The sequence below is a fragment of the Emys orbicularis genome, chromosome 15, assembly GCF_028017835.1.
Source record: "Emys orbicularis isolate rEmyOrb1 chromosome 15, rEmyOrb1.hap1, whole genome shotgun sequence".
Taxonomy (NCBI): Eukaryota; Metazoa; Chordata; order Testudines; family Emydidae; genus Emys; species Emys orbicularis.
The window spans coordinates 17,029,966-17,049,750 of NC_088697.1; the positions used below are offsets into that span (position 1 = coordinate 17,029,966).

Sequence of the window (19,785 nt, forward strand, 5' to 3'; positions counted from 1 at the left end):
AATTCCAAGCCAGTCTGGGTGGTTTAATAAAAAGCCAGCAGGGGCATTCACAGATACTCAGTTGAAGGGCAGTGGAGACAGGTAATGTGGAGCTCGTTTAAGTTCATCCCCAGCCGCGCCTGGGGACAGTCTCTGGTTTGGATAGAATGCAACAACCATCTGTTTCACGTCAGAAATAGGGGGAATCTCAGCGGCTTAAACATGGCTCCCAGCGTCTCAGCCAGAGAGCGCTGAGACACCTAGCCTTTCTCTAGGGGGCTGCAGCCTATGCCATGACTGTGAGACAGATGGGTCCCTAATGTGGCTCCACAGTGATGTGACACATGGCTGGGCACCACCTTACCCAGTGGAGACCTCAGCGGTCACACCAGGCTGTAGCTATGGGGGAGGAAGTGCTGTCATTCAAATCCCCCATTTACTCTTGGGGCTGAAATTGCTCATTCTGGTCTCATGCGAAAGGAGATGCTTTTCTAGTCGACACTGGTTGGGGAGTGAAGGAAAACGCGTCAGGCACTGCATGAACCCTATAGCTGCTTGTTCGGTGTGTGCATCCACACACTGCTTTGGGTGATGCTTTTGAGTCTGGCCTGTGCTGTGCTCAAAGGGACACAGGGACTGGGCTCATTTCAAAATGAGGGGCTCAAAAGTGATAAATAAAGGGAAAGAATCATGTGCATCGTCGGAGAATTTCCCAGTGCTCTACATGGGTGGGTATCAGTATCCCCCCTCACTGGTGGAGAAACTGAGGCACATCAAGGTCACATCAGGAGTTAATGGCAGAGTCAGGGATCGAATTTTTATGGGACTTACTCCCAGTCCCTACTTGGTCCGCTAGCACGTGGTATGACAGTGCTCCAGGTCCACTCAAGACATCATTTTCCTACCCATCTCTCTCCCTCTCTCCTTAGTGGCATTACTTAGTGCCCTCTTCCCCGCAGTGAAATGGGTTGTGCAGAGGAGAGCTGCCCTGCAGGGTTAATTACACACATGCTGTATACAACACATTTGGAGCAGGCACACTGCATGTCTGCCCCCGAAGGTTAATGGCTGATCCCTTCATCTGCCTGGCTCTCCTGCTGCTCTGTCTCACTGAAGCTTTTACCTTTAAATCAAACACTTTAAGGTTGGCCGGGCCCATATAACTAAATGCTTTATGGCTCCCCAGGCAATTCAGAATGGAAAATGGATTCCCATTGGAAGAAGAAGAGCTCCCACATAAGAGGAGTGGCTGATTCTGAGAGGTTCATTTTATATCCCTGAGACTTGTCTCTGTTGAAGCAATTTGGGTGTTGGTTGTATTGGGAACGGAGACTAGAAGGTCACCAACATCAAGTGACCCCTATTCCGGGCTCTATTAACCCCAATATCGTCCCTTCCCTCTCCTTGCCATTTTGCAGCTGCCAGAGGTGCTACCACCATAATCAATAGCAATGGAGTAAGGGGTGGTGCTGCCTCTTCCCAGCTAAACCTACAGGACCCAAGCCCATTTGGTGTGAGGTAGGGAGTTTGGGTCACATGGAGGTTTGTGATCTGCTGAAAAAAATTGCCCCAGAATCAAACTCCTCTGTGATCAGCAATAAAGAATGCCACTATATGCAGTGAAACACTTTTTCTGCAGCTGTAGAGAGTATATTAGGTAGCTAATGAGAGGCGTGCAGGCAGGTGGCTAAGACACCTGGCTCTGCTGCAGGAGTTTGATTTATTGTAGCAGGTTAAAGCCCTTCACATCTGCTAGCCCAAAGGTTAGCAAGTGCTGCTGAAGAATAGAGACAAAGCACAGCTGTGGGTTTGCTTCTGGCTTGGGGCTACTCCTAATTCTAGCTTCATGTGGGGGTGGGGAGAGTGGAGACTATGTTGATCAAAAACCTCATCTAACCTATTAATAAATGTGGTTTTAATCTCTTGTAGCACCCTATGAATGCTACCCTCAGCCCTTTATAGCTTTCCCATGTCCCTTGGTGCCTCCATTGACTCTCACATTTCTCTTGCACCTGTAGGTGTTTGGAGTGACTGTGAGGAGCAGCTGGAAGGCTCTGTGCATGGAGACCAGGGTACCTCCACCTCCTTTTGCCTTTCCTGGGCTAACGGGCTGGCGTCCCTGCTGCAGGGATCACTCCTCTAGTCCAGGGAGCCCTCATAGTTTTCCTCAGCTCCTGCAGGCTCTTCAGAATGGGCAGATGCCTCAAAACACCATGGATGGGTTGGAGGCCTGGGCCGGACAATCAGTGAGGTGGGGATGGGAATATGTACGGCATTCGTAGCCTTGTGCTCCTGTGGATTCCAAACTGCTCCTCCATCTACTCCACTCCCTGGGCTCCATGGGAGCGGAGAGGAAAGAGGCGCAAAGGCCCCGGGGCAGGACAGCAGGAAAAGTGAGTTGGACTGATTCACTCTGAGCCCAGCGCAGTCACTGGGCCACAAGCATCCAGAGCAAGCTTCCCCCAGGAAGAAACGCTCCCTAGTGTCTCCCCCCATTGCCAGAGCCAGGATGCTCATTCCCTCCCCTCCAGGGCCCTGTAGAAAGAACACACCTCTGAGAGCATTGCCTTACTCCACTGCTCACCTGGCCTCTCTGCAGGGCCCTAGAGCAGAGCGCATGCGGCACCATCTCCAGCTGGCAGGGGTCAGGGGGGCCTGCCGGCCATTTTCAGCGGATGAGAGGGGTGCCTTTCCTGGCCCTCCATTGCCCAGGGCTTAGCGCAGGAGCCAGCTGCTCACAGACAGTGCTGTTTCCTAGCTTCACCTGATTACCAAGCTCTGTGTGAGGTAACAGGGTATGGAGGCCTCCACCCCAAGGTCACCGGTTCAGATCTGGCTTCAGCTGGCAGTGACTGGGGGCTTGGGGCTGGCTGTTGGGGGCCTGTGTGACATGGGTCAGTGCCTCTCAGTCCAGCTCCTAGCGGACAGTTGTCCGTAACCCCAGCTCTACCTCCCCATGTGGCCCCTGGCGACAGGCCCAGCAAAGAGGCCAAGAACTGGTGAACGGGGCCTGGCCCCTTCTCCATGCAGTCAGGGCTGAGCGGGAGCAAATGTAAGCAGAGTCAGGATGAGCAGTACCCTGACATCTGGTGGTGAATTGTGGCGAGTTGTGGAAAAGAACTTCAGGGGCTGATCTTGTTTGCATAGGCACACTCACCCCATTTAGCATGAGCCCACAGCAGCCCAAATGGTCGCTTTGGCTGCTGTGGGATCCCCAGTTTCTCTGTTATTGGGGCAGGAAGAATAAAGTGTTGTTACCCTGATTACGTGAATCAAGGACAGTGGAACTGTTTTATGACAGAGGGACTAGCCATCAACTAAGTAGCACTCGCTAGACAAGGGACATGGGTTCCAAAACCCAGTGAATGGAGAGAGACTGGGGATAGGTATTAGTACCTGATGGACCTGAAACACCAATTGTACCATCTCTCTCCATGGTGGCATATCAGAGCTAATTTTGATTCTATTAGGTGTCTAGTTACAGGCTGCTGTGCTGAATTCATTTGGGGCACTAAAGCTCCCCTACTACAAGCTGAAATTACTGAGTGCTGTGGGGGGGCCTGAAGATATGTTGCTGAGCGGCTAGCAGAGCAGTTTGCGGGATGGCTAGAGCAGCTGGGGGAGTGGCCGGCGGAGTGGAGCAGTTCGCGGGATGGCTGGAGTGGCTCGTGGTGAAGGCTGCAGCAGAACCCCACGAAGAGGTGGGGCAGTCAGCCTCGGACCATGTAAGGTGCCCTTTAACACCCCCAGGCTGGGAGGTAAAACTCTGCAGATAAACTTTTGAACTCTGGGGCTGCACTGACCAGGGACGCAGACTTTTGGGGTATTGGACTTTTGGGTGATTTTAGGGTTGCTGGACTTAAGACCCTGAGGGGAAAAGGACTGCCAAACTTACTTGGGGGTGGGTCTTTTGCTCATGGTTTGTGTTATGAATCCTGTTTGTGGTGTTTCCCCAACATAATGCCGCATTGTTTCCTTCCTTTATTAAAAGGCTTTTGCTACACTCAGGCTCCATGCTTGCGAGAGGGGAAGTATTGTCTCTTAGAGGCACCCGGGGAGGGAGAGGTATGTAATTGTCCCAGGTCACTGGGTGGGGGCTTGAACCGGTTTTGCATTGCGTTATTGAAATGGAACCCCTAGATACTGAACCCGGCCCTTGTTGCTGCCAACTCAGACGGGCAGAAGGGTTACACAGGTATTGCCACTGCCTGTGCTGGGGTGCACTCTCTGTGCCTAGCCCTAGACAGAGGCCTCTGCTCACCAGCCGCCCCTTCCCCGCAGCCTGGGCTGGGGCTCTGCAGGGGCTGTGGCAGGAACCAGGGCAGCATGGCTGCAGTGCTGCTGAGCTCCAGCTAGTCCCAGTTGCTGGAAGGGCCCTTTGGGGACACAGGCATCTGGACTGCAGCTGCTCTAATTTGTGCCAGGGTCAACCCCCACTGGCTCCAGAATAGGGGAAGCCCCAAGCTGGCTTAAAGCCACCTCCACTCTGTTCCTGCCGCAGGTGCAGAGACTCAGGCCCTGAGCGCTGCCATGGCACCAGTGTCTCTGTGGCCCTGGTTGGTGTCCCCATGGCCACACAAGGGCCTTTTGCTTAAACCATTATTGGACACCAGGAGGTGGAAAAGCTCCAAGGAACGTGGCTCATAAGAACGGCCGTACCGGGTCAGACCAAAGGTCCATCTAGCCCAGTATCCTGTCTGCCGACAGTGGCCAATGCCAGGTGCCCCAGAGGGAGTGAACCTAGCAGGCAATGATCAAGTGATCTCTCTCCTGCCATCCATCTCCACCCTCTGACAGACAGAGGCTAGGGACACCATTCCTTACCCGTCCTGGCTAGTAGCCATTAATGGACTTAACCACCATGAATTTATCCAGTTCTCTTTTAAACTCTGTTATAGTCCTAGCCTTCACAACCTCCTCAGGTAAGGAGTTCCACAAGTTGACTGTGCGCTGCGTGAAGAAGAACTTCCTTTTATTTGTTTTAAACCTGCTGCCTATTAATTTCATTTGATGACCCCTAGTTCTTGTATTATGGGAATAAGTAAATAACTTTTCCTTATCCACTTTCTCCACATCACTCACGATTTTATATACCTCTATCATATCCCCCCCTTAGTCTCCTCTTTTCCAAGCTGAAGAGTCCTAGCCTCTTTAATCTCTCCTCATATGGGACCCGTTCCAAACCCTTAATCATTTTAGTTGCCCTTTTCTGAACCTTTTCTAGTGCCAGTATATCTTTTTTGAGATGAGGAGACCACATCTGTACACAGTATTCGAGATGAGGGCGTACCATCGATTTATATAAGGGCAATAATATATTCTCAGTCTTATTCTCTATCCCCTTTTTAATGATTCCTAACATCCTGTTTGCTTTTTTGACCGCCTCTGCACACTGCGTGGACATTTTCAGAGAACTATCCATGATGACTCCAAGATCTTTTTCCTGACTTGTTGTAGCTAAATTAGCCCCCATCATATTGTATGTATAGTTGGGGTTATTTTTTCCAATGTGCATTACTTTACATTTATCCACATTAAATTTCATTTGCCATTTTGTTGCCCAATCACTTAGTTTGGTGAGATCTTTTTGAAGTTCTTCACAGTCTGATTTGGACTTAACTATCTTTAGCAGTTTAGTATCATCTGCAAACTTTGCCACCTCACTGTTTACCCCTTTCTCCAGATCATTTATGAATAAGGCATCTAAACCAGTTTCTAGTCTAGGGCATCTACCCCTGCAGGATTAGCACCCACATCAGCCCCAGCCCTGCCCTCTGCCCCAGGGGGGAAGTGAGAAGAAATCCAGAGAGCTGGTCCGGAGCCAGTCCCTGCCACGTGCCCCAGGAGAGCAGGCCTCAGCTGTACAGAGAGCCTGCCGCACACGGGGCTTTGCCTGGGCCCTGGCATGGGGAATGGGCCCTGGTGGGGAATGCTAGGAGGGTTAAATGCCTCGGGGGCAGCCTGGGTCACTGCAGAGGCAGACTGGGGAGGTTGGGCCCTGGAGGGATCTCAGAGGCTGCGCAGTAATTGGCTAGGCGGCTGCAGGCCCACACAGCCATTCCCCTGGCTCCACGTTCACCAGCCAGCGCTGTGTGAGCTCCACCACAGCCCATCTCCAGCGTGGCGGCTCCCCCGGCTCTGCAGCGCCCTGCCTTGTTCACACACATCCCCTCCCCCCACCACTCCCCCAGACTAGTGGGAAAATCAGTGGAACAAAGCGGGGCTGGAGCAGTATTTCACTGGGGGCTCGGAGCAGCCCCCTTTGTCAGATGCCAGCTGGGAACGAGGCACAAAGAGAAGCCCCTTCCCTGCAGCCTGGGCCACCTCCATTGAGCGGCAGCCAAGCAGAAGTCGGTCAGAGCCTCAGCACATTATTGCTTTGCTCTTTGTTGAAGCACAACCCCCCCCCACCCCACCCGGCGGCTCGCCCCCTCCCCGACATGCCCCCCTGGACTGGGCAGCCTGCAAATGAGGTGGACGCTCTATGTTAACTAACTCAGAGAAACATCCCCAGACTCCATCCTTCCTTTCAGGGCGCAGGCTTGGCAGCAGGGAGGTGAATGGGCCAGAGGCCGGGGCTGGCCCACCGGTTGCCATGGGAACAGCGCATCGCCTTTGCCAAGGGAAACAATAAGCTCCGTGGGGAAGAAAGGCATCCCCCAACGTGCTCACCTGCAGGGAGGGAGCGGGGGGGCTTTCCCAGCCAGCTGCCCTTGCTGTGCTCCCCTTCCCTCGCGAGCTGTCAGCGTGCACACCAGGCCAACAAAGGCCCGTGGCTCCGGGCAAATGGCCTCTCCTCGGGAGGCATCCGAAAGCCCCGTCCTCCCGGTGGGATGATTAGGGACCAATTTAAAGGTCAACCCCAGAGAAAAAAGGCCCCTGCTGCTCGGAGCTGTGTGGGGCTACCTGCCTGCCAGGCAGGAGTGTGTCTGCACAGCCCCCACTGCGCCGGTTCACAGGTGAAAGCGGGGGCGGACGTGCTCCAAGGCACAGGGCAGCTGGGCTGAGAAGTGATCAGATGGGGAGGGAGCCCCTTCCGCTGCCAGCCCCAGACGGGGGCGGGGCACAAAGGCCTGTACAGCCTCCAGCCCTCATTGGGGGTTATGGGTAACAGATCAATGACAGTCCTTTGTGTCAGTCGGGGAGGGGGGAGTGAGGGTGTGCCTAGTGGGCAGAGCTGGCAATCAGGCCTCAGGTTCAATTCCTGGCTCAGCTGCTTACTCCCTGGGAGAACTTGAGCACGTCACTCAGCCTCTCCAGGGCTCAACTTCCCCACTGCAGCATGAGAATGACCAGGGCCTGGGAGTGTTTGGAGATCCTCTGCTGGAAGGGGCTATAGCACAGTGATGAGCCCGGGACAGACAGACAGCAATACACAGAGATGAGCTAGGACAGACAGACAGACAGCATACCTGCACGTGCTGGATGTGTGTTGCACATACTGAGTTGTGCGCGTCCCTGCACATGCTGTCTACCTGCAGTTGTGTGCGTCACACTGATGGAAGACGGCAGGGCCCCCTGACTTACAGAATGTTCCATTACTGTCGTGTTCTCCTTCACAGCTGTCTAACCTAGAAACTTTAATGTGCACAGAGCCCTTTGCACAGCAACTTCCCTGTACACAAAGGGCGTGATTCTCTGTTGCCCTGCGCCTTGTGCATTTACACCAGTGCAAATTGAGTGTAAAATGTTCCCAGCTCAGAACAGTTTTTCACTGAGTTTAGAGCACTCACTCGGGACCCTAAGGCGCCACCTTCCTGACCTGTACTGGCCACCTGCATTGCCAGGTTGTGTGCACAAGGAACAGCGGCCTGTGCGGGCGGGATGGGTGGGGAAGCAGGCTAAGGCCCCTCTGCCTAGTCCCTGCGATGGCCAGTGCAGCGCAGCAGGCGTGGAGGTGGAAGGGAGCATGGCCAAGAGAAAGGCTAGTGCCGTGTATTTACCCCATGGAGCAGAGGGGAAACTGGGCCCAATGTCAGATGCTCCAAGGCCCTATGATGCCCCAGCTCTGCTCCTGGGCCAATGCCGAGCTGCACGGCCCCGCACTCAGGCTGAATCACATGGTGTCAGTTAGGGCTGGTCAAAATGTTGTCATTGGCACTTCTCAGTGGCAAATGGGGTTTCTGGTGAAGTGAAGATTTGTGGGGGAAGTGCCTGCTCACAGCCGGAGATTTTCAGTGGGCAGCTTCAGAGGGAAATGAACATTTAGACAAAAATGAACAAGAAATGGGTTTTGTTGAAATTTGCCAACCAGCATTAGTGTCACTCCATCCCATGGTGATTTATGGGTGTACAGTGTCAAAGGGGGGAACTGGAGCTCTCAGCTCCTGGGAGCTGCCCAATGTACCGACCGTCCCCTTGGGGAGCCCAGCCCAGCCCTGGATGGCCAGGCAATGGGGCATGCTAACTATGGGAAACTGAAGCAACACAAGAGGAGGCCGCTGGAAAGTTGGCTCCTTCCTGGGAATCAACAACCAAGGCAGCCTCCCGTGTGTGTGACACCAAGAGACTCCATATTAATCAAGACTTCGCTGATTGACACCTTCCTTTAACCCCTTAGTGACCAGCCATACCAGCTCTGCTGTAACCAGGATGTTACCATGGGGATACCTTGGTTTAGTTCAGTAGTGGATGTAAGGAAAACAAGCAGAAAGGAAGTAGAATAGCTCAAGATAAGCCGCCCCTCAGCAAACACTTGGGGGTTGTTAGGGGACGATGGCAGAGCCACTGGCTCAGAGGAGTCTGGCTCAGTAGCAGGCTGGTTTTTGACAAGCAGAGCCCAAAGCCTGGAAATCCAAGTGCAAAGGCACTGTGGCTGGATGAAAGAGACTCTCTCCTGTCAGAGAAGAGGCAGTTGCAGGGGAGCTGTCCAGACTGACACAGGCACTCGCTGGGGTGGCTAAAGAAGCTGGGCCTGCCAAGGTCACTGTCAGGGGGCAGCAGAACTCTAGGGACGAGAGCCGTGTGTGGACTGGCTGCTTTGACAATCCTTTCTTCTGAATGCATTGTTCCGACCAGTAATCTACACACAGCTTCGTTGTGAGACGGCTGCCTGGCCACTGTACTCACCACCGGTCACAGACTTCTGGAGGGAAGCACTACGGTGCTGACATGGGGTGACAGAAGCTCCCTAAAAGTCGGGAGGAGGGCCACTGGTGCCCGAACCATGGTTCTGTCCCCCCGCGCTGCTCCTTCCCCCTGAGGCCCCGCCCTCACATTGCCCCTTCTCCCTGAGGCCCAGCCCTCGCTCCATCTCTTCCCCCCAAGACCCGGCGCTCCGATTCACTTCTCTCTGCCCCCTCCCTCCGTCACTCACCCTTACAGCTGGTAACAGGTGGAAGGGCACAGCCCTCCCACTTTAAAAGTGATGGGGCCCTGGCCACCTTGTTCTGGCGCCCATGGTGCCGACCCCTGTCAGCCCTGCTGGGGAAGCCTGGTGGATACCGAGGGTGCAGTAGCCCAGGGCCCGTGCCAAGGGTGAGAGAGCTGTAGCATTCTGTCCTGGGAGAGGTGAGGGCAGGAGGCCCGACACACCACGGGGCTGCACTCAGTGAAGCCAGAGGTGCAGCGAATCCAGTAATGGTGACATCTCGATGGCAGCGCGTGTGGAACAGGGAAGTGGCGAAGTTCCAGCAAGTGACGACAGCGGTAGAAACAAGTGTTGTAGAAAGAAATACAAGAGAAAAATGTCCCGGGCTCTTTGGGGGAAGAGAACAGGAGCCAACAGAGAAGGTTAGTTGTGAACACCTCAGGGAAGAGGAGGTAGGGAAGCTGTCCAGGGAAAGGAAGCTAAACTCTGCAGAGCTGAAAAGGACAGAGCTTTGCTTCATGAAGCTGTCCAAAGGCAGAGTGGACCAGGAGCTGGGAAGAGGGTCCCGGCTCTCTGGCAGGGCATGCAGGTGTTTAGAGGGGCGGTCACCCCGCTCTGACTCAGAAAGGGTTACAAGCCAGCCCTTGGAGAGGGCTGGGGCTGAAAGCAGCCAAGGGAGGCTGATTGGGTAGGCAGCCGCAGGTGTGGCCTCACCCAATTAGGGTCCAGCTGGCCCTGATAAAAGGGCTGGGAGCTAGGCAGCGGGAGTCTCACTCTAGTGGTGGAGTGGGAAGGACCTGGCTGCTGGCTAGAGAAGGGTATCTCAAATAGAGCAGAGCTGGGGAACTCTGGCCAGGCAAGTGTCCAGGCTGAGGCCGAGCTAAAAGGGCCTGTGGTGGTACTGAGGCTGCAGCGGTGCAGCCAGGCCAGGAAAAGGTAGCAGGTCCAAACCCCCTTGCCAATGATGAGTGGCCACTTCAGACTGCAGTTTGCCCCTGAGGGAAGGGGCTAGATGAAGACTGGCAGTTGGTCACTGAGGCAAGGTGGGCTTTAGGGAATTGGGGTTCCTCAGGGAGGGGAGGACCCCTGAGTATGGGTTACTGCCGGGGGCAGTGCCTGAGCAAAGGGGCACTGCAGGCCGGGAGGGATGCGGGGCCTGAACTAAGGTGTGGTGGAGAAAAGGGAGAAGCAGGGGGCAGCAAGGGAGACACTGGCCAGCAGGAGGCACTCCGAAGCTGGAAGAGCTAATTTCCAGACCAACCAGCAGGAGGCACTGTGCCAGTGATTGTTCCGCCGTGTTATAGGGTGCCCCAGGAGACACAGGCCAGAATGGACCAGCAGGGATGGCAAGGCTGCAATGAGGTGCCAGAGGGAGGTGTGCAGGAGGATGTCAGGAGCAAGGGGGAGGGATAGCTCAGTGGTTTGAGCATTGGCCTGCTAAACCCAGGGTTGTGAGCCCAATCCTGGAGGGGGCCATTTAGGGATCTGGAGCAAAAATCTGTCTGGGGGTTGGTTCTGCTTTGAGCAGGGGGTCCCTTCCAACCCTGATATTCTGTGATTAAGCTCTGCCTGCATTAGGAGAGTTTGCCCATCATCTTCTTTTATATGCGATAGTGGAACAGTGAAAGCAACGGAGTGGCTCCAGTTGGATCTTAAGGTCTCTTATCCAGAGCAGAGGAGGTAGGCATGTGAATGGCTGCAACACCTCCAGGATGAACATGGATTGGGCAGTCATCTGTGATGTGTCCAATAGTTTGCACCATGCCACAGTTGCCGTTCGGCAATTCCCTCACTTTCCCTCTACGAAGTAAGCATGCGTGGGTTAGAGCTGTCCGTACGTGCTGTGGGGAGGAAAGCCCGGCACTTGCACAGTTGGGTCATTGATTAGATTTTTCTTTGATGCGTTGGCAGCTGTCCAGGCTTCAGACCATCTTCTGTGAATGTCCTTCTCTTCCGCAAGGAGGGCTGGGGCACGAGTCCAGATGGGTTTTCTTGATTTGAGTCGGAGGCAAGGGGGCCGTTCTCAGCCAGGGTGGGGTGGTAGTGTGGGATTTGCCATGATCTTTATGTACTCCCTAACTGTCGCAGCGTCTTGTTGGATATTTGCCGGCGCAATGTTAGCCAGCACTGATAGCCATGGAAGTGGCGGGGATGTGGGGGTTTGCCAGTGTACAGTTTGACTTTCAGCTCCAGCTTCAGCTTCGAGTCTGCAGTTTGAAAAGCAGCCTTGTGACAGATGTGGAGACACCGAGAGACAAGGCCCACGTGGAGCCCATGATGCCATTTTTATAGCGTCCCTTTTCAGACTGTAAATCTGCTGTAAGGTGATGTTGCAGCAGCAACCACAATTCAGCCCTCCCCCGCACATCACAGGAAGGCTTTGCATTGCACGGTCTCACACACCCCACAGTCGTTGCTGTAATTAGATCCGGCAGAATTATTCCATTTGTATAAATCATTTTTGTCTGTTCATGTCCTGATCCTGGTCTCTAGGAGCCTCTTCGTTACTCATAAGTATTCACCAAGTCATTCCAGTGGACAGCTGTAGCCCCCATTCACTCCAGCAAGTTCCTCTTCATTATTTGTAGCATGTGGCTAGTCACTTAATACTGTGTCTGCTCTCTGACTGGACTACAGACACTTCTTAAGCAGGAGAGTAATTAGCAACACCGTCCCACTCACACTGGGGCTAAAGTTCGTGAGACTCTGACTTTTGGTGAGTACCAACGACAATGACTGAAAAGGACCTTGAGGTCATTGCCGATAATCAGCCGAGCACAAGCTCCCAGTGCAGCATTGTGACAAAAGGCGCTGACGTGACCCAGGGATGTATAAAAGGGAAATCAAGCAGCAGCAGGGAGTTGGGGCTTAGCTCTGTATTGGGCACTAGTGAGACCATTACTGAAATGGCATCCACCCAGCCAAAGGATATTGATAAATTGGAGAGGGTTCACAGAAAAACCACAAGAATGAATGCCTGATAATGAGAGAGATTGAAGGGGCTCAATCTATTTAGCTTAACAACGGGAAGACTAAGATGTGCCTTGGTTGGGGTCTACAAGTGCCTACATGGGGAGGAGATTTCTGAGAGCAGATGATTCTCTAATCTCCAAGCAAAGGCAGAACGTGAGCCAATAGCTGGACGCTGACACTGGACAAATTCAAACTGGAAATAACTGTTTCACAGGGAGGGGAATTAGTCACTGGAACAGCTTACCCAGCAATGCGGCTAAGGCTCCATCTCCAGAAACCTTTACCTCGAGATCAGGTGTCCCACCCACAAATGCTGGGCTGGAGCAGGAGTCACTGAGGCGGGGCGGGGAGGGGAGAAGATGTCTCTGGCCTGGGCTATGCAGGGGGTCAGACTGGATGGTCAGGATGGGCCCTTCTGGCCTTGTCAGCTATGAATCTACAGGAGTGCACTGAATTCACAGCAGACATTTGTCAACCAGGCTGTGACTCCTTCTGTGTCACGATGAGCCCAAACCAAACCCACAACTGGGCAGCCCTGGGCAATGGGGAAGGAAGCTTCTGACAGGCCCTTGTCTGTTCATGGGCCACACCGGAGTTGTGCAGTCCAGCAGCCCCACGCTTTGGGCACTTTCAAGTTTGGGGTCAGCCCTCAAGGCACTAAGCCACAGAGATGAGGTGATGCGGCTCTGCCTCTGGAGCTGAGGCGGGGTGCTGATGGCTCTGCTCACTGGGAGCTGGGGGCAGGCAGGCGCCCGGAGGAGAGAGCTTTGCTTGTTGGGCATCTGCATTCTGGGTGGGCGGATGGCTGGGTGGGGAGGAGCTAGGCGGAGCTGGGAAGATAGATGGCTTTGCACAGGAGCTAACTGGGTACACATCTCTTTCATTTAATTATGTTTGTTAAATCTTTCTGAGTGAATAAAAAGTCCCAGAAAACAAGGGGAAAGGGAAACTGGGCTGGAGGAAAAACTGGATTGAACCATAAGAACAAAAGGAGCCCCCCTGATTTTCAGCAGTGGAATGATGAAATAATTGGAGCCAGTGCAATAACTGTAATTGTAACCATTTAAAGTGCCTGTCTCCTTGTGACAAATGAACATGTCTTAGGCCCCCTCCGAGCTGCACCATCTCACTCCAGTTTGACAAAGGAGCAGCCGACAAGCGGTTAAATCTATCAGGGGACGGTCAATTTTGTTTGAAAACAGCCTTTTCTAAAGCGGGGGGCATTCCTTTATGGAGCCAGTCTCGCTGGGCTGGCTGAGAGCGCAGGCACGGCAGAGAAAGGGGTTAAAGGCAGAGATGGCTGGTGCTGTGAAGGAACCACAAAGACGCTGTTTGCCTTTTCTCCACTGATCAGTTAATTTAGTTCTTCACAATATTGCGCCCAACTCCTGGTGGTGCTGCTCCCCCCCTCGCTGTTCTGATGTCACAGATGGTGCAGAGAAAGCAGCCCCTGTGGCGCCACGCAGCCCCCTCACAGCATGGGGCCTACATGCCTTCCTCCCCCATTGTCCACAACTTCAAAAAGAAGAAGGGGGGAAAAAAGGAGGAAAAAAAGTACAAAAGCAGCTGAAAAACATGCTTCATAACAAATTCCCAATACCTTCCCCAGCGGAGGGGCTGGAGCCAGGCAGAGGGGAGAGCCGTGCAGGCAGGGCGGGGGCAGGAGCCTCGCCTTTGGATCCTTTGACTGGAAAGAACTTCTTGTGGGAAGTTGCTTCTCGGAGCCAGGATCTGGCTGGGAGCGTTTCTCCTCGAGATGCTCTCGGCACTCCTCCTGCTGGGCTTGGCTTCCCTCCCCTGGAGCTGGGGCTCCCAGGTGTGCCAGTGTCACTGCACCTGGCCAGAGGGACAGGGGAGGAGGGGCCTGCAGGGGCCCAACAGGCAGACGAGGCAGCTCCAGCACCACCAGCACAGGCAGCGGCACCGGCTGCGAGGTAAGCACCTTTCACCAGACTGCTGAGTCCCACAGCCGGCTTGGCTAGAGGCAGGCAGCCCGGGGAGCAGCACGCCCCACAAACACCTGGCTGCCCCAAGTGGTTGTTGTCACTGCAGCGCATGTGGGAAGAGCTGCCAGGCTGCGGGATGGTTCTTTTACTTCCTCTCACCTCTGGGGAATTGTTCGGCTGAGAGGATGCTGCACCCCAGGGATTTAGAGGCCGGTGAAAGACACTCCAAATATTTACCTCCTTGTAAAAGCTTGTCTCAGCCTATATGCACAAGCAATGGCTGAAGGGACGGAAAGGGAGGTCTGGGTGATCGGGATGGGTCAGAGCAATGATTGGGGGGTTGATATAGTGACGGGGGTGAGAACTGGTGATGGGGGTAGGAGTAGTGACTGCACTGGGAGAACTGGTGTGGCGGCGCTGGATTCTCCGAGCCTGGGGAGGAAACTGCTTGTTTATTATTATTTATTCTTTGTTAGATACCAGTGCTCAGAGCCATTCATGGCAAACAGACAGTCCCTGCCCCAAAGACCTTACAAGCTAGGAGACAGGACGTACTGGGAAATCCGGGGGAGGAACTCAAAACTGGTGGGCACCACAGAGGTGTTTTTAGGGGGATTTGATCATATTTGTCCTTGAGTCTATGCTGACCCCGTCGGTGTTCTCACTGCCGCCACCTCCAATCCTCATAGATACTGTGTCTCTTTCCGTTGTTTCCAAGTAGCTCTTCAGATAGAAGCCAGGCAGGTGAATCAATGCACTTTCTCACCAAAGTTTCAAGAGCCTGACACTTCCCAGTAAAATGGTGATCAAACTAATGAGCGCGGTCTGGGGGACAACTGGAGAAGAGAGGTGTAATTACCAGGCCATATTAGAAGAGAACGAGGTGGTCGGAGAGGAGGAAGTGCTCTCCGTTTGTACTGACCAGTCACTAACCCATTGCCTAGGTCAATCTCTGTCCTGAAAGTCAGTGACCAGCCAGGGCCTTCTCTTTATTCTTCATGGCTTTCAAAACTGATCCCCAAAGCTCAGATCACCTGATTTCAGAGCTGTACTTGTGACCCAAGCCCCAAGAACTTCCAGGGGGCTCACACTGATCCTTTACACGAGGGGTTCTCAAGCCGGGGGTCATGACCCCTCAGGGGGTCGCGAGGTTATTACATGGGGGACGTGAGCTGTCAGCCTCCTTCCCAATCCCCGCTTCACCTCCAGCATTTATAATAGTGGTAAATATAAAAAAAATGTGTTTTTAATGTATAAGGGGTGATCGTGCTCAGAGGCTTGCTGTGCAAAAGGGGTCACCAATACAAAAGTTTGAGACCACTGCTTTATGCCCTCAGAAACTAACAGCAGGAGAATACACTGGTGTTGGACAGAACGCGGGAACATTTTCCTTTGGGACGTGTGCACAAATGCTGCCACCCAACCTGGCTTTCACACAGATGTTGTGCACCGTGCGCACACGGTGTGTACCCAGCAGGGTGAACCAGCCAACCACGCGAGCACCCTGGCGTAATATCTTTTTTCTGCAGACTGGAAAAGCTGACTTCTGCCAACCCAAAGCCTGTGTCTGAGTCACACTGCAGGTGTAATACAACAGCACAGCACTGTTTGCCTTGCTGCAGGTACTCCTTAGACCATTTCTCAGATATCTATTCCTGTGGCCTCTAAATATCAACACTCCAGGCTGTTGCTGCCTGGCCCTCCTTGCCCTGCATTGCCTGGTATGTGACATCAGAGGCCGATCACAGATGCCTGTACTATGCAGACAGGAGAGCAGGGGGCACCAGTTCTTGTCCATTGTGGTAGTGGGCTTCCTTCCTTTAGGGATAGGGTTTGGCAAAGGAAAGGAACCCGTCCCGCCCCAGGAGGTGACCTGGCTACCCACGCTGGTGCTTTGGAATCACCAGCTCTGCTCATGGACATTCCTAGCGCCAGGTTTAAACCCAGAAACTGTGCATGTTTGGTTTGAGATCTGGGACCTGTCATATACACCTTGTACACGGTAGGTTGCAGAGCAGATACAGTACTGCACGAGTAGCAGATACAGACTGACTACAGCGCTCCCTTCCCAGAGAGATGCGCACTAGAGGTGCTGACTGGAGATTCATTTAATAAGTATTTTACGCACTGCACCACCTAGTGGCTGAACAGCATAATACCGTCTAGCATTCTGCTAGTAATGGCAGCTGCCTCCTTCAGAATAACTTTGGTCCATTGTGCATGAAAATCGAGAGTCTTAAATGCAGCATGGGCTGCCCTGACTCCAGCAGCTCCGTCACATTAGTCTGCAGCTGGATCACAGCCAGCTATTCTCCTGCTCCCCATTCCTGGAGCCTGCTGCCCCGCCCTGCAGGATCCGGGTAGACCAAAGGCAGTGGGTGTTTGTCATGTCCTGCATGTGGAGACACAGTCCCTTGCTGTGGGAATGTGGTCACAGAGGGTGGCTTAAAGCTTAGAGCTCTTGTAACACTTTGCAACTGATTGTGGATGAATCCTGAAATGAAACCCTTTCCAAGCCCTATACATGGGAGGAAGGACGACTCATGTGAGTCCAGGATCACAGGATCATTCTGGTTGTGTAAGAAAGTTAATGAACGTACTGTGTTTATAGATACTGACTGTGACACTGCAGCCCATAGTCTTCATAGTTGTATGATTATGATGTAGTTATGACATAATTATGATGCATTTTGTACCAGATGGATCATGTGAGGTGTCATTGGAAAAGTTATGATTTGCTAAATATGATTATCCTATTTGTATGCATGTATCCTTTTTGTATCTGAAGTTATAAATATTTACTATGTATCTGTATTCCAAATATGCTTACTCTGAGTAACACCCACAGCTAGCCTCTCAGGTAAACAATGAAGAAGCTAGACAGGGCTGATGGCCCATCAGCAAAGACAATGGACCATGAAAGGACTTAGCCTTCCTGTAAATGTTTCATCCGGCCTGTAAGTAATGGCTGCTATGACTCAGCAAGGGCATGTGACCAGACCACATGATACTGAACTCCATTTTGGGTACCTGTATTTTACCACAAACTGGGCTGTGAACTGAGTTTGGAACAAAGGGTTCCTGCCATATAGTAAAGCTATATTAGGTGGGGTGTGACATCATCTGGGGGCCTCACTCCCCACACAAGGACACCCCTGGAAACATCTGAGAAACAAAGACTGAACTGGGGGAAGTGCTGGTCTCGGGCTAAAAGGATGTCTAGCCTGTGTATGGAAACCTGGTGGATTGCTCGTATCATCAGCCAGGGTGAGAATTTGCTAATTCATACCCAATCTTTCTAGTATTTTAGGCTTAGTTTGTAGTTTTGTTTATTTGCTAGGTAATCTGCTTTGATGTGTTTGCTATCCCTTATAATCACTTAAAATCTATCTTTTTGTAGTTAATAAACTTGGGGATTTTTTGCTTTATCTAAACCAGTGTGCCTTTGAGTGAAGTGTCTGGGGAAAAAATCTCAGCTTGGTTAACACAAGTGTGCATATTCCTCTCCACATTGAGGGAGGGGCAAACTGAGTAATAAATTCATACTGGTCAGGTTTTTGACCAAGGCAGGATGGTAGAGCTCTGGGGTACAAGGCTGGGAAGCTGGGGGGTATCTTGGCTGTAGCCTCTCTATTGTTGGTTCATGCAGTGGCTGGTCAGAACCTGCATGTAACTGCAGCTGGGTGTGTCCCTGTCTGCGTGAATGCTGGTGGGAGTGTAGGACCCGGAGTGGTCTGCAGATTGTCACAGCAGTACAGTGCTGAGAGGGAGCCCAGGCTGGAGGGTCAGTGGGCTCAGTGGTACCCTGGTCCCAGGTGGCACCCCAGGAGGAACCCATCACACCGACTTCTTCTCACCAGCCCCATATTTCCTAGATAAGAAATCCCTCTCTAAGAGTTTAAGAGTCACCTGCCTTATTTTCTATATTATGCATCATTGTAACTGGCTGAGATTAAATAGCATCTTTATTATCATCACCCAGTAGCTGGGAGACGTGTGCTTTATACTTATGGCTGATTTTTGTAACTCAGGAGGGCTGCGCAGAGAGAGTCGGGTCTGTTCATGCAGTGAGCGCCTGCCATTGGAATAATTCTCTCTGTCTGTATGTAAAGGTATGGGGAGCCTGGCTGGCTGACGACAAAAGGAAAGACTCTGCTGTGTGTGTGAAGCGCTGTCAGCTTTTCTTTTGTAAAGTGCTGTCAGCTTTTCTTTTGTAACTTGTTGGCTTGCAGCTGTAGTGGTACTTGGTTGTTTGGGGCTGGGTGTGCTGAGAACACGTCCTTGTGGGATATTCCTCCAGCAGGATTTCTGACTGTGCGTGCATTAGAGAGACTTTAGCGACTGGGCCTCTAGGGCATCTCGGAGTGATGCTCGACACAGAGTGGAGTTTCAGAGGGGAGAATTTACTGACTCATGGTCTATGCAAGAGGACAGAGTCCTTCACAGCAGGATCCTCAAAAGGGGCTGCGGGACTTAGGAGCACAGGTTCCCATGACTCTCAATGGGACTTGGGCTCCGGATACCATCTGGCACCCACACTTGGGAACTAGTTTCTTTACTATTTATTCCTCTGACTACTGGTCAGGTGTGAGTTCTTACCTTTGACCACGTGCTCAGCCCTGGAGAAGACACGAATGAAGCCAGTCCCTCCCTAAGGAGCTCACATCTCACAATGATCATGTTTGCATACTCTGATGGATGGCAGTGGGACAGGGCATTGCTTATTTAACGCTACAATCTTCCTGAATTAGAGGAAAGGCTTACGAGAGAGGCCCTGCAGGAAAGCTCCAGGCTCCAGCTCTGGTAGGATCGCTGTTATTCATAGAGCTGCACACGCACATGACGAAATCATGTCCCTGTCCCAGACAGCTCACAATCCAAGAGGCTTACGAAGTTCAGTGTCTCTAGCTTATCAAAGTAAAGGGGAATAGGTGACTTGATCACAATCACAATCCCCTATGCAGGAGGGATATTTCTGCTGGTAAAGACCTCTTCCCTCTGGCAGATCAAGGCAGAAAAGATCCAGTGGCTGGCAGCTGAAGTTTGACACATTCAAACAGAAACTATTGTGCACATTCTTTTTAGGTGACAAATCTGAGAAACAATCCCAGATTAAGGTGTCATTAGAGGAGGTTTTGGAACAAATTGATAAACCAAACAGTAATAAGTCACCAGGACCAGATGGTATTCACCCAAGAGTTCTGAAGGAACTCAAATGTGACATTGCAGAACTACTAACTTTAGTCTGTAACCTATCATTTAAATCAGCTTCTGTACCAAATGACTGGAGGATAGCTAATGTGACGCCAATTTTTAAAGAGGGCTCCACAGGTGATCCTGGCAATTACAGGCTGGTAAGCCTGACTTCAGTACTGGGCAAACTGATTAAAACTGATTAAAACTCCCAATAAGACAGCTGAACTTTTCTTGATGGCCAGTCAGGATCAGGTCCGTCTGGGGGACTCCAGTCTCTGCACGGTGTCATTGGCAGAGTGTTGAGGTCTGGCAGCTCTGATCTTTAGGGGGGTGACCTGTAGTTGGTTCCCAAAGAACTTCCTTTTGGACCCCACTTTATAT

General features: G+C 52.3%; 1 protein-coding gene across 1 annotated transcript in view; it reads left to right on the forward strand.

Moving 5' to 3' along the window:
* Window positions 1-14,018: 14,018 nt before the first annotated feature.
* Window positions 14,019-19,785, forward strand: part of ROBO4 (roundabout guidance receptor 4) — a 100,511-nt gene continuing 94,744 nt past the window's right edge. Inside the window, exon 1 of the mRNA XM_065417285.1 lies at window positions 14,019-14,196. Within this exon, the coding sequence (XP_065273357.1) occupies window positions 14,019-14,196 (178 nt within the window). The remainder of the gene's footprint in view (window positions 14,197-19,785) is intronic.